Below are 14,508 nucleotides of genomic sequence, written 5' to 3'. Positions count from 1 at the left end.
GGATAAAACAAATATTTCGGACATTCACCAAAGCGACAATGTGATTGTTGACATTCACCGGTGAAAATCGACATTCCCTTGATTTCAGTCATCCACGGTAACAATTATGCTGCAAAATATTTGTCAGAAAGAAAAAAATAGTTATGAAAAGTTATATATATATATATATATATATATATATATATATATATATATATATATATATATATATATATATATATATATATATATATATATATATATATATATACGAAAAAAAAGAAAAAGAAAACAATAAAAAATATATATATATATATATACGAAAAAAAAGAAAAAGAAAACAATAAAAAAAAGAGCATTATTAAAATCTGATAATTTAATTTCAGTCACGGATAGCATGTATGTCATCAAAATCATAAAAGACCAGTTAGTATGCCATAGACTAAATGGGGAAGTAAGGATATTATTTGGGTTACTAGATTTATTTGTTTGACTAATTGGATTATTACTATTTTTCTAATTAATTATGAATCCATTTAAGCTGTGATTATCCTCAACAGTGATTCCTAAGATTTTGATAAAATTCTGACTGAGACATTTATTTGCGACACCAGAACATGAAGTTTTTAATTTAGATTGCGACTTCATGTGCCCCAAGCATTTTTAAAATATATGAACAGAGTGTTCCGTTTCCTCGTTCTTAATATTAATTGTTTAAATATTTATTAAGAATTTAATCTAAATAGTACGCAATTAATTGCGTACTATTTAGATTAAATTCTCAATAAAATAACCTATAATTATTGGTTAATCTATAATTATAGGTTATTTTATTAAGAATAATTATAGGCTAACCTATAATTATCGGAGACCGATAACTATAGCAAAGAATATAGAGGGGTTCTATAATCAGGGGGGAAGGTGGGCGCACGATGCGCTCACTTAAAGCTGGGGGGGGGGGATTTTTACACTAAATAAAATGAATAGTTTGGGGGGGGATTTAGACGAGAGAATTTTTTTCTTTTTAAGTACATAAATAAAAGAAGCAACGTAGCACTATTTCGAACAAGCTAACATGGAAGGGGGAAGTTAGCAAATTATTTTAGGGGGGGATGAATGCGCCCAAGAACTTGGGGGGGGGGGGATGGGGGACACTGTCTATAATATTCTTTGATTATTGGTCGCAGGCTAATATGCGGGGAAGCGAGGAAGTAACAAAAAGATAGTTGGAAACTATCGAGTCCCTAAAGAAGAAAAGATGAAAAAACGGCAAAACCAATTTGATTGCCTAATGATTCTTAGATATAGTTCTACCAATCTCCTTTCAATTTTTTTCTGTTTCACCCGAAAATCAAGTATGCTTCGTTATTTACCCCAACTGGAATTCGCTGGTTTTCACAGATAATGTTTCGTTCTCGCTTAAATTTTAATATGCATGAAATTTATTTGCAGCCTTTGTCTATAGTTTCTTTTCAGTACAATTTTAAATATAATTTATTTTCCTTCTTCAGAAGAAGTTAAAAAGCTGAAGCGTCAAAACAACGAATTTTCGAAGAACCATTTTTTTTCAGAAAAGGCTAACATTAACACACACAAGATAATTTTTAAAACAATAGTTCAATAGTATAAGAATTAGAAAAATGTTTTTCCCTCCCCCTTTTGTTTAAATTTAAATATCTGAAAACCAACTCATGTATATGTGACCAATGTGTTAATGCATGTAAATAATGCTTCTTCGAAGAAGGTTTAGGGCATTTTCAGCGTGGACGGAAAAGAAAATCTTTGATGTCAAGCTTTGTGCTCTCGAAATAATGTTCAAGCACAGTAAAATCAACTAAATCATCATAAACTACAATTCAATTCGTAATTAAATACTTTTAAAGGTAAGTGTAAAGCAAAATGTCAACATAACATCAAGGAATTTTTTTATACAAATTAAACTATTTTAAAAAAATTATTTTTGTTTCAAGTTTTATGAAAGGAAGAAAAAACACTATTTAAATTGTAAAAGTTTCATTTTCTTCAATACTCTTTTCTATTTTGGAATGATTTGCTGGTCCGAATATAATAGCAATTGTTTCTACACTTTTTGACAATGTCAGTAAGTTCTTCTTTTAAAATGTAAAAAATTCTTAAACGACTTATTTTTCAAGGAAAAAAAAAAAAATTCATCCCTCCCAAAATTAAATTTTTTTTTTGTACACTCCTTTCTATTTTCATTTCATTGCTGTAGGGATTTACTAATTACATCACTAGATGGCAGCTCTGCATTAAAGTACACTCTACTAAAGGCTCTGTTAGTAGTTTAGCGCAGTAAAATTAAATTATCAAATTAATTATTAATAAGTAATTAACTAAGTTAATACATATTTCTAAATCGAGTTAAAAGTTTTATTAACTCTAAAAGTAAAAATACAATTTATTGTCCATTTTTTATATTTTATTATATTGTTATATTCGAAATCAGAGCTAGTACAACTAAGCACTCAACGAAAAAAAAAAGGTAGTAAATTTTTTTAAAACGCCAATAATAAGATAAACCACAAAAATAAGGTAACCCTGAAAACCGGTTTTTCGTTGCCATCGAGAAGATAGGACCTTCACTTCCTCTTACGGGTTCCTTATATCTACGGCACTATTGAACAGAAAGTCGAAGTTGGGGTTGAGTTGATGGTTGAATTGAACGAATTTTCGCTATGTGTGATATGGCCTGTGGTATTTTTTATTTTCGCAGTTTGGCAACCCTGCCTCTGATCGACACTTCGGAACTGGCTTGCTTCGTGAAGTAACGCTGTGTATAGAGCTGTTTAATTTTTCTTCTAAGTAAGTTCTGAATTGTCTACTTTATTATACATTAAAGTGCTTGACTGTAAGCTTTAGTGTATGCTTCATAAGATTTAAATAATAATTTTATTCAGTCAACATTGCCACTTAATATACTGTTTTTAATTTTTGTTCAATATTTGGTTGTTTTAAAATTAGTTCATGTGTTTCGCCAGAATGTTTAGTAACATTATGTAAAGTTAATTCCTAATTACAGGTTTAGCTGGAAATAATTTTGTTAATGTTCATCATAAAAGACACATTTGCTGGTCTAATAGCGAAATATAAAAACTTGTTGTAATAATTTTTTCAATGTTTTTGCCAAATTTCTTAATTTACTCTTTTATTTTATTATTATACCTGAAAAAATTGCAAATCTTAGTTTCTGCATTTAATTTTACAATTCAATTTCTATTTCCTTAATTTTTTAAAAAAAAGTACAGTGGGTGATCGGTTAACGAACACATATTCGAATAACGAACACATATTCAGATAATGAACAAAACGAATTCTAAGGAACACTTCTCGGCCGGAAAAAAAAAATAATATTAAACATTTGTTATCATTTTGTGTACAAAATTAGATCACTGAAAGGAGAAATGTTTAAAGCATGCTTAGTATTGATAATTACTAAATGAAACTTGAATTAACAATGAATTCTACTCAACAATGACTTTAAAAAAGTTTTGGAAAAAAAAATTTGACATTCTTGAAGCTATTCGTATCATTCAAAAGGCATGGTCAGAAGTCACACAGCGACAGTTGATTTCTGCATGGTGGAAGCTGTGTCCATCCTTCGTTCAAGGAGACAGAGGTGATCAGGGAGACACCCCTGAAATTATGGATGAAATTTAGACAACTGCTCTAGAGATCTGGAATTGGAGGTGAACGAGGAGGACATAGAAGAGCTCATAATGGGACATGAAGATGAACTGACCATGGGTGCCACTTCAGTCCTGGGGACTGAAATCAGTCTTGAGAAAAAATCAATGGACTAATAAGTTCTAACAAATTAAATTTTCTCTTTTTTTTCCATTAGAAATTTAAAAAATTTTCTGATCAAAATAAAAAAATATTATATTTTAATGAAAACATATGATATGGTAATGATGTCAGGACTTTTATTTATCTTCTTTTTGTCAACTTCACTAAATCTTATTCTTAAAGCTTTGACAAATGGGATTGATTGAACTTCATCTACTTGTGTAATTAAATTTGTACTATTGCTGAATTTAAATCTGCTCGAGTTAGCGTCCCCCACCGTAACTTATTGTCATGCTGGCCTAAGTTAAAACAAAAGATTATTTTTAAAAAAAGAAATTATAGTGCTAGAACAAAAAATGAGTAACGATGAAGCGTAAAATAGAAATTAGAATGGTTTCAGGTTGTTCAGTAATAGTTGTAAAAAATATACAAGGTTAGCTGTTATTTTCGTTTTGTTTGCTAAAAAAACATAAAATAAAGAAGAAAAAAATTAGAAAAAGTAATCAAATAATTGATTTAATATGTAGGCTATTATCAAGGAAAGGTAAATTTTGGTGTCAGTGAGCTATAAATTTCTAAAAGTTTAGTAAACAACTCTAGATTTGGTCAAAAAATAAGTTCAGTCTTGAAATTTTTTTTAGAGTGGCGCCCCTAGAACTGACGGCAGAAGAATTCCGGGAAATTTTGAATGAAGAACACCTAGAAACACAGCAAAATGTGTCTCCTTCTGAACAAGAGGAAGACGAAAGAGGACCAATGCCGCCATTAAAGATCTTTTGAAGAAGTGGGAGGAAGTCAGATCAATGGTGTTTGAATGACACCGAAACCAAGCTGATATCAGTAGAGTTGGGGATCTTTACAACGACAATGCTATTAATTACTTCCAGAAAATCCTGAGAAAGAGAGAAAAGCAATCGACATTGGACATGTTCTTCAGCGCCCCTTAAGCAAAAAGTGAAAAGGACTGATTAATATGCAAGACTATACGTATGCATTATTTTTTAAACTTACTTACAAATTGTACATTTTTTAAAATTTAATTTTTAGTGTCTCCAGAACGAATTAATCGATTTCACATAGAAGTCTATGGTGAATCGATGATCGGTTAACAAACAATTCGGATAGCGAACATAGTCTTGGAATGGATTATGTTCGTTAACCGATCACCCACTGTACTTAATTTTTTCCACAAAAAAAAAAAATCCTTAAGTGCTTAGTTTTTGCTTTGTGAAAAGAAGGGGGACCCTGTTGCACGATTTCGCAAAGCAGGCTCCTGGTTGAAAGAATGTGACTTAGCGCTTACTTTATATTAAAAAATTATAAGTAGTTTTTTCACTATTTTACGAAAACAGAACTTTTTACAAAATGTCGGGACAGACCCCTGGTATGGTGGATAATATTGGCGAATTGTATACATAAAATGGGCATATTCATGTATATAAAAATATTTTATGGTAGTCTGACAATGTTTAAATTTTACATCAAATATGATAAGTTAGAATTTTTTTTTTTTAAATTAATGAACTCACTGTGGTTATGAAATACTTATACGAAAGCAAAGACGAATAACTTTTTATTTAATGATCAGATAGTACTAGGATGCTATCTTAATGATTTGAGAAGTAGATTTGCTAAATATTTGTTGCAGGTGACCTGTAAAATTACACACAGAGGGCTTATGGGTTCTTCCCAACTTCGTCTGTTTGGTCATGTGGTGTTGTAATGCCCGACCGACTACGTCCATTGCTTACAATGCAGGAGCATAATTTAAACTGAATTTTACTTTGTTGTTCCTTTAAAAAAAATTTCTTTTTGCATAAACTTTTCACTTTATTTTGTAAATAGATATTCACAAAGAAAATTTTTTTTCCTATTTCGTAATAAATAAGCTTTTATTTCTTACTATTCTATAGCCGTCTTGTATCTTTCACGTTTGTGTTTACTTTTATCCTTTCTTAAAAACACTTTAATATCTATTATTGTTGCTATGCTTTAATCTAAATCTTGTAAATAATTAATCTTCTGTATAAATTTATTTTAACGAAGCTTTTTCTGCGTGTTTTACTTTTCTGTTTTTTTTTTATCCTTAATTGTCGGGATTTGCTAGCATCTAGCAACTATAACACATTTTTTCTTTACCAATAACTAGAGGTAGGCAAATTTAATATTAATGATTATATATAGTGATATTGTGCTGTATCAATGATTATAAGGATAGATGCATCGTATAAACTTTTAAATCTGTTAAACTTGTCTTTAATGTTTGTTGAAAACAACAGTAAACTAACCTTTGTTTTGAATGTTTTCTTAATTTCAAATGCTTAAATTGAATTTTTTAATGCTTATTATCCCCCGCAAAGTTAATAAATTCTACGTTACTCACAAAATTTTCTAAGAACTTCTTAAAACCTTTAGTATTTTCATTCATAAACATAGTATCACTGTTGCAATTCTGTCTACTTTCGTTTATTTTCGCTCTATAATTCAAAATAGTCAATGAATTAAAATTTGTAACATTACGGTGTTTCACTAAGTTTATACATAGTGTTATTTGTACAATTAAAGAAATTAAAAATAGAGAGAACAGAATATTATGATTATCACACTGTAGAAACACGTGTTGGTATTGGAATGTTTATTCCTACACCCCGGGAGTGTGACGTCACGTGGAAAGAGCCCATAGGGAAAAATTAGAAAATTTTGTTTCCAACAAGTGGCTATTTTTAATAGTAGCCACTTTTTCAAATAAAAGAAAATTCTAAACTATCAAAAAAACAAACTTGATGTTATATTCATGTAAAGCAATGAAATTCAAAGTGAGTTTTTGAACCTGTATGCACCTTAAAATTTAAGTTTATTGACAAACACAAAATTTATTTGTTACAAAATAAATCTAAATTGATTGTATTATTGATTATGAAATTATATTAGATTACTTTTAAACAATGTTGGCTATATCTTCTAAAATAAATAATTAAATACTGTGAACATTACATTAAAAGTTAATTTTTTTTGTACTAATATATGTAATTAAATGAATTAGTAATTAAACTTTCAGAAATCGCAGGAGATATGTTTGGTACTCATTTTTATATTCTTTGTATTAAAGTATTCATAACTTATTTGTAACTACTATTGAACCTCGTTATATGTGAAATTGAAAAGAGTATCATAATTATTTAATGTTAACCAAATTTCGTTTTATCTGATGCATTATGAAAACAATTTATTTTGTATTATTAATACATGTTATGTACTTCATTAATGTGCGTGAATAACTCTATTATGAACCAAACAAATTATAATAAGTTGCAAAGTTAGAACTACTTTATTAAACTATTTTATATAGGTATTTCCCCATCTGGAATAACATGGAAGAAAATAGAAATAGCAATCCTCAAAATGAATGATTTCTTTAATCATTCATTACAATTATACAATAACTATACTATCATACCTAATTATTTATTATCTGTGCTGTATCCAGTCTCCTTTCATGTTAAGAGGTAATCAGCTTGAAAATTCTATGATAAAGCATGTAAAATACACAGGGGTCTATCTAGATTTTTTTGAGAGGTACCTATTTTGTGAAAATTAAAAATTATATTTAAAATCAACACAAAAATATAGTAAAGTAAGAAAATATTTTCAAAAATTCTCAGTACAAATAAAATGCATATATGACAGGTAAATTTTTATATATTTTTCGTCATATATTAAGAAATTTTGCTATTGTAAAATTTTGGGCTTAAAATTGTATCCAAATTTAAAAATTTCAACTTGAGTTTAATTCAGGGTTCCCACGGTCCTTAAAAACTGCTTAATTTTTATTTTGAAAAATAAGGGTCCTTAAAACTACTTAATTTTGATACAAGGTTTTTGAAAGTCCTTAATTTCAAAAATATTTTAAATTTTCATTCCTGTGTTCTAAATAAGAATGCATGATTTGCTTCTAACAAGAAAGTTCAATATTTAATAACTATTTATAGCTTGTTTTGTTGCAAGGTTAAAAAAAAATTTAAAGTTTTTGATTGTTATGGTATTTTTATTTCTAAAGGATAAGCAGAGTCATACATAAAGATTTTAATCTACTCAATTAAAAGATTCCAAACTTTTTGTTATTAATGTCCATTAGAATCAAATTCAAAGTTAGATTTTAACTAGCATTTTATTTGGTTAACATTGCAATTTAATATACTGTTATTGTTTTTTTGTTGTTGTTTTTTTTTTTAATTCAAATTATGATTGCTTTAAAATTTGGCAGTTTCCGATTAACCTGGAAAATATTATTTTTAGTCTGCTTTTTAAAGCTGCCAGCGTGTTATTGTCATGATGTTTTCTCAATTGTAGGTCTTTACTTTAGACAGCAACTGAAGGAGTTTTTCTTTTTTAATTGTGGTTTTAAATTTTTACCGTGATGGTGACAAATTTTCTGCTAATAATGCAGAGCTCCTTCTAGGCAGAAAAAAGGGCATTATTATTCTAAAAAGGCAATAATTTCTTTCTATGGGCTTTACACGTTCTATTAAAAAACATTGTCAATTAGTAAGAGAAAAAAAAACTTTTTTTACTTTACCAAAAGTAGCAAAGCAATCATATTAATAAATTAATTTTTATTAATAAATTAACATATAAATCAAGTTAATGAGCTAATAAGCTTAGTAATTTATTTAAAATGCATGCACATATTAATAAATGTATGTTTTTAAGTGTCTGTAGTTATGATTTAATAATTAAAATGATTAATAATAGGTATGATTTAAGAAATAATTAACTTTTCAGAGTTATTAATTTTGTTATGGGTGCTTTAAATAGTATAACAATATAATTAAAATGCAGCATTAAATTAAATAATATACATTAAAAATAATTTTAAACTTATGTTTTAACACCATACCCATACAAACAAATCAAAACAAAAAAATAATATGAAAATGAATTAGAAAATAGCATACAAAATTCAATGAAGCATCTTACTCAGGGTGGATCCTTTTGACTAAAAGGGCAACAGGATGCTGCGCCCTGTTAACCCTGCCTAGAATGAGCTCTGAATAATAATTGCTTTCAACTGAAAGGGGCAAAATAAAGAATGCAGAACAAATAATTTTTGTGATGTAATTTGTATTTAAATGCTTGATCGACAAAACAAAAATTTCAAAATAAGTAAATTAATAAAAATTGGATGAGTTGAACATTGTAGTCGTAAACGTGAGAATGAGTAAAGTCTGGTTATAAAACAAGATGAGAATATCTCTTGGTAGTTATAATTTCATGACATCTTTCGCTACCGATGTTGCTTATTTGAACGTGTCTTATTCAGTGATCGAGTTATTCAAATTTTTAAATCTACAATTTTGAAATGAATTTTCTTACTACATTTTGTAATTTGTCTGCATTTTGTTTTCAAACTATTTTCTGCTAAATTTTGTAATAAGCAGTAAATTTCATCATAAAGAAGGAGTAAAACTTGACATTTGTATAACACCGTTAATTTTATTTTTTATTTTATATATGTCGTTGAACAGCCGACCTAATTTCATGGGTTTACGACTACTAATGTTCAACTCCGTCGCCTTGTCATTTTGAACCACTACAGAAGACAAGGAAACTCCTGGATCACTACCCCGAGAGGTATTGATTTGATATGGAGGACTTTGAGACTCGACAGATTTAACGTGCATCAGTCACCATTTACTACACAGGGAGTCTTCGGTTGGTGAGGATCGAACCCACGACCTCTTGGGCATGGGCCCAGCGCCCTCTTTCCAACCCTGCCTTATGGTATTTTTTTAAAGTGCGTAAAAGGTGCTTATTTCTTGTTGAATAATTTGGCTATACGGCCTGTATAATTAAATTGTTAAAATATCTAAATTAGCAGTTCGTTGAGATAAAATGCCTTCATGACAATATTATCTTAAAAAACCTCGTTATTACATGAGCTAATTACAGCTTAATGTCCTTTCAAAATAAAATGTTGTGATTTTAATTTTAGCATATACTTACTGAATACTTATTAAATTACATTTTTTCCAGGGTCCTTATTTCAGTCATGTTAGAAGAAAAAAAACTTGAAAAAACCTTGAAAGACTTGAAGAAGACTAGAAATGTTTCAGATTTTATAGAGTTGTTAAAAATTTATAAATATAATCAAATTATGAAAGAAGTATCCGATATCTTTGATGGGGAGGAAGGTCTTAAAAATAAATTAAAGTTGCTGTTTGGCCTGAAATTTTCCGAAGATGTTGTCGAATGGTCTGATGGTTATTTTAGAATATGTGTTGAAGAACTTGATAATGGTTTCAATAAGGATCTAAAGGAAAAGTTGTTTAATTTATTTGACTGTTCTGAAGAAAGTAGTAGTGGTCGTTCCTTTTCTGAAGCTTTCGCGGGCCTTCTATATGAGTTGCAGTGTGAAGATGGAAATTTGAACGAAGCTTTACTTAATATCATAAAAGAGACTGAACTAATTGTTACTGAAAGTCCCGAATATCACTACTATTCTTCCCAACCACAATTCAATGAGGCAAATAATTCTAATATTCTGAATATAGGAATGTGCGTAATAAGAGATGCCTGTGACGCCAAGGCTGATGAAGTATTAAAATTAGTACTCAGAATTGGGCAGAGCCATGAGGAATTTTCGGAAGAAGACAAAGTGATAATAGGGAAGCTTATGATGGATGCCGTGGTACCAATCCAACGTTACATAAGGCGTGTTCTTATTACTTATGGTCATAGATCATACCCTTCTATACAAAGAAAAAAAGCTGCATTAGAAAGAATTTTCAAAGAGTATGCTACATATACGCCTTTGAGTGTGTATAAAATTCCCGAATATAATAAATTATTAGAAGGTATTGAAGCATTAACTAAAGTGAATAAAGACTATTGCGATTCCTCAAACAGTGCTTAGCTTTTTTTAACAAGTGCTTAAGGCGACAAAGGACATTCGAAAAAAATTTTTAAATTATCAAGGGATTTGCTTGAAAATATCAGGATACATTTATATTGTTAGAAACAACTATTATACAAAATTTCGAAAAAATATTTTAAAATTTAAGAATTTTGACTTTTTTTTTTTTATTCCTTGCGTCTGAAATTTTGTTAAAATGACAAGATTCTTTCAAAATATTATATATTAGATAATACTAAAAAAACTGTTGGGAGTACTTTTTTTATTTTTATTATAGAAACAAATGGATTAAAAAAACAATAAAAAACCAACATTTTTGGGGAAAAATTCATATATAAAAAATACTGTTCACTTCATTCAAAAAACTTTTCCGACAGAATGTTAATAATCATAAATATATAGCATTAAATTCTCAGGTCAATAGAATGAAAATTCATTTCGCTGGAACAGTTTGAAATTTGTAAATTTGTCAAAAAAGACATTTTGAGAAAAATGATTTATACTACTTTTTCACTGCAAATTTTACTTCTGAACAAATATTTGTACTATGTTGCCAACAAATTAGAAATTAAACTAAAGTACTAAAAATATTTTGAAAATTTAAAGTATAACTAAAATTAAACTGAATGAGAAAGAATCAGTGAAGAAAAAAACTGCAGACAAGAAAATGTAAACAAAGGGGCGTGGTCAAAATTGAAATGACCATAACTTCATCAATTCTGTAATTCCAGATTTTTTTTTTTTAAATGTTCAGTTAAAATTCAGAATAATATTTGCCATTCACTTAATGCCTACGCATAATTTGAATTATGTGTTCACAACTCTAAAATATTACCTATAGGTTTAATAGTAATTTCTTCAAACTTTATTAAAACAATATATTATAAAATAAAAAAAACTTAACACATATGTTTTTGCATTTTATAGAATTTTGTGTCATGCAGAACATATCTTTAAACTTACCTACTAAGCATGGTAGTAATATTAGTCTGAGAAAGACAAGTCATAAAATGCTTAATATAATTTTTAGATTCAAATATTTAGACACATAAATATACGCTTAAGCATTTACAGAACAAAAATTTAAGTTTTCGAGAGCATAACATCTAATATAACACAATAAATTTATCAACTTTAGTTTGCTTAACCAAATAGACTTAAAAAGTAGAAAGATATTTAAGGAAATACATTTACCAAAATATCGTTAAATAATTAGACGAATTATGAAAATAGTTCATTGTTTACGCTTTATTGCAGAAATTTTAACTGCAATTTTTATAGTTTACACCTGTAAAAGTTAATGTGGTTTATAGAATTTCATTGCATAGATTTTCTACTTTAAATAAATGTCCAGCATATGAAAAACAAGTTTCATATTCATAAGTAAGTATAAACCTTAATAACTATATTTCATGTTGACGAAACTCTCCTCTGAAAAATTGCGAAATCATAGGAGACAACACGGATAGGAAAAAAATCCAGTAGATTTTACGAAATAATATAAATTTCATAATTGTTGCAGAATGTACTAAATATTTTAACACAAAGGGAATTTTAGAAATTTTTCTAATTATCGAAATAGAAAAATTGCAATATTTTCCAGTTAAAATTGATGACACACTTGAAATTTTATGTGTTCTGTTTACTCATAATTTTGAATATTAATAGGCATTTAATTAATCAAAGATATTTAAAAGATACTATTAATTTATTTAAAAAGAAAATTCTGAACAAATTGAACATTTTAGAAGAAAAAAAGTTTTGACTCTATTTCTGACAATGAGGTTTCCTTCTTTATGAATTAGAAATACTTATGCAAATGTGCTTACTGGCATCTGTTCTGATAGATGTCTCAATAACTAGCTCTTACACAATTAAAAACATTCATAAAACACAATTGTTATAACTTTTATCCCGTAACTAAAGTTCATTACACAAAAAAGGTACCATATAAAAATGTAATATGAGGAATTTATACACACGCTGTGAAAATAATGCATAACTTAAACACCAGACAATAAGATCATGCAAATGTTTGATACATGCTTTTTTTTATTTCATACACAAAATTAATTTTACTTTTAGCAAGCTGTATTTTTACTCTACAATAACTTTGTTTGACTAATGAACTACATTTTACTATAATTTAAAATATAATTGTAAGCTACTATTTAATCAATTTTTAAAGAATTGTATTTCCAGCTTTAAAATAAACCAGAGAAACAATATATGAATGTGCATTACAAGAGTTAAAGAACTTAAATTATCATCAATGACTTGATCATTTTAACATGTACAATTTTAAAAACAATACTTAAATTTTTATAAATTAGGAACAATAACCTTAACATTACTCCCAAACTGCAAATTAAATTTTGTATAATTACGAAAAATCAGAACTTTGAATTACATTTCATGATATGATTATATGCACACAACTAACAAAGGGAGAATAATGAAAACTCCAAATACTTAAACATATCCATATAAATGTCATATTATAAATAATCGCAATATAAATATAAAATTTCTAGAAGTTAAGCTGATTATATATGCATTACAGAAAACTTTCATATCTTTAAAGATCAAACTAAACCTATAAACTTTGATAAAACTGCAAGTCTTTAAAAATGGCACGTAACTTTTATTGACATCAATGCAATATTAATTGCAGTAAGAGGTACATAATATAGCTATTGTAGTAATAAGTTTTTTTTAGAACATTCTTAAACTTATAAGTACTTGAAAATGCTAATGAATGACTTACCCTAGAAAGCAATTAACATCTAGTTAAGTTTTTAGTTGTTATACCGAACTTGGAAAAAACAATAAAAAGAAAACCATTTTAAAAACATCTATATAGAAAGTTTAATAAACTATCTAAATAGGCAGTTCTCTAGCTATTGTTTCATCCTTCTGCACAATCAGCCAACTGTATGTGGTACACAGAGATGCTTCCAGTCTTTCCTGTATATGAATCATGAACCACTAGAGAAAAAAAGTAACATTAACAATTCTATGTATTAAAAAATTACAATATCAAAAGAGATAAATTTCTCACAGAGACAAAAAATGCCAATATGTTGTAACTCATTTACAGAGTTAACTGATTTATTTTGAATACATTAATCTCATCTATCAATTTTGAATGCAAGGCATACAATTTCTATGATAGTTACTAGGAAATATATAAAGATGAATTGTAGATCTAAAATACTTGTAACTTTACTCACCACTTTTTCTTAATACAACTATCCTATATAATAAAACCTTCATATTTTAATATTCCTTATTATAAACTAGACATAATATAAATTTTAGCATCGTACCTAAATTTTAATGACAAACAGTACAAAACACAAGCATTTATCTCCATAAGTTCATTTATTATTATACATAAATAATAGACTATATAATTTTCTAAAATTTATGCAAACTCATTTTCGCTATATTAGCGCTGATTTTACTAAAACATTCTTAATGATCAAAACATTTGCGTTAGAATAAGTATGAAAACATTTTTACGTTATCAGAAATTTTCCTCTGCAAAAATTATTTAACAAATTTTTTAAACAATAACCGCTCAATCAATTAACTCTAAGCATATAAAAATAAATTTCTAGTGGAGTGGAGTATAAAATTCATTCTCATTGGAAAATAACACGTGATTGATGTTTACGTTTCATAGAATGTAATATATTAACATTTATGCAATCCATCTATATTATGTAAAACGCTAATACATACGTATGTATCAATAAAACCGATGATATTTCTTTTCTCGCGTTGGCAACAGTTTTCATTTTTAA

General features: G+C 27.8%; 1 protein-coding gene across 3 annotated transcripts; it reads left to right on the top strand.

Annotated features, from left to right (window-relative positions):
• The first annotated feature begins 2,628 nt into the window (after window positions 1-2,628).
• Window positions 2,629-10,855, top strand: LOC107447529 (uncharacterized). 3 transcript variants are annotated; one of them, XM_043054534.3, is made up of 3 exons: window positions 2,645-2,802; window positions 4,428-4,773; window positions 9,820-10,855. In XM_043054534.3, the coding sequence occupies exons 2-3, from the start codon at window positions 4,760-4,762 to the stop codon at window positions 10,697-10,699; spliced, it is 894 nt and encodes a 297-aa protein (XP_042910468.2). In that variant the 5' UTR covers window positions 2,645-2,802; window positions 4,428-4,759; the 3' UTR covers window positions 10,700-10,855. The 3 variants fall into 3 exon arrangements, with proteins under 3 accessions (XP_015917946.2, XP_042910468.2, XP_071038098.2); XM_016062460.4 differs by lacking the exon at window positions 4,428-4,773 and having other exon boundaries at window positions 2,629-2,802; XM_071181997.2 differs by lacking the exons at window positions 2,645-2,802; window positions 4,428-4,773 and adding an exon at window positions 7,145-7,292.
• Window positions 10,856-14,508: the final 3,653 nt, after the last annotated feature.

This window comes from Parasteatoda tepidariorum, chromosome 4, assembly GCF_982258835.1.
Source record: "Parasteatoda tepidariorum strain Cologne lab strain chromosome 4, Ptep-v5.0, whole genome shotgun sequence".
Classification (NCBI taxonomy): Eukaryota; Metazoa; Arthropoda; class Arachnida; order Araneae; family Theridiidae; genus Parasteatoda; species Parasteatoda tepidariorum.
This window is presented reverse-complemented; position numbering and strand designations above follow the sequence as displayed.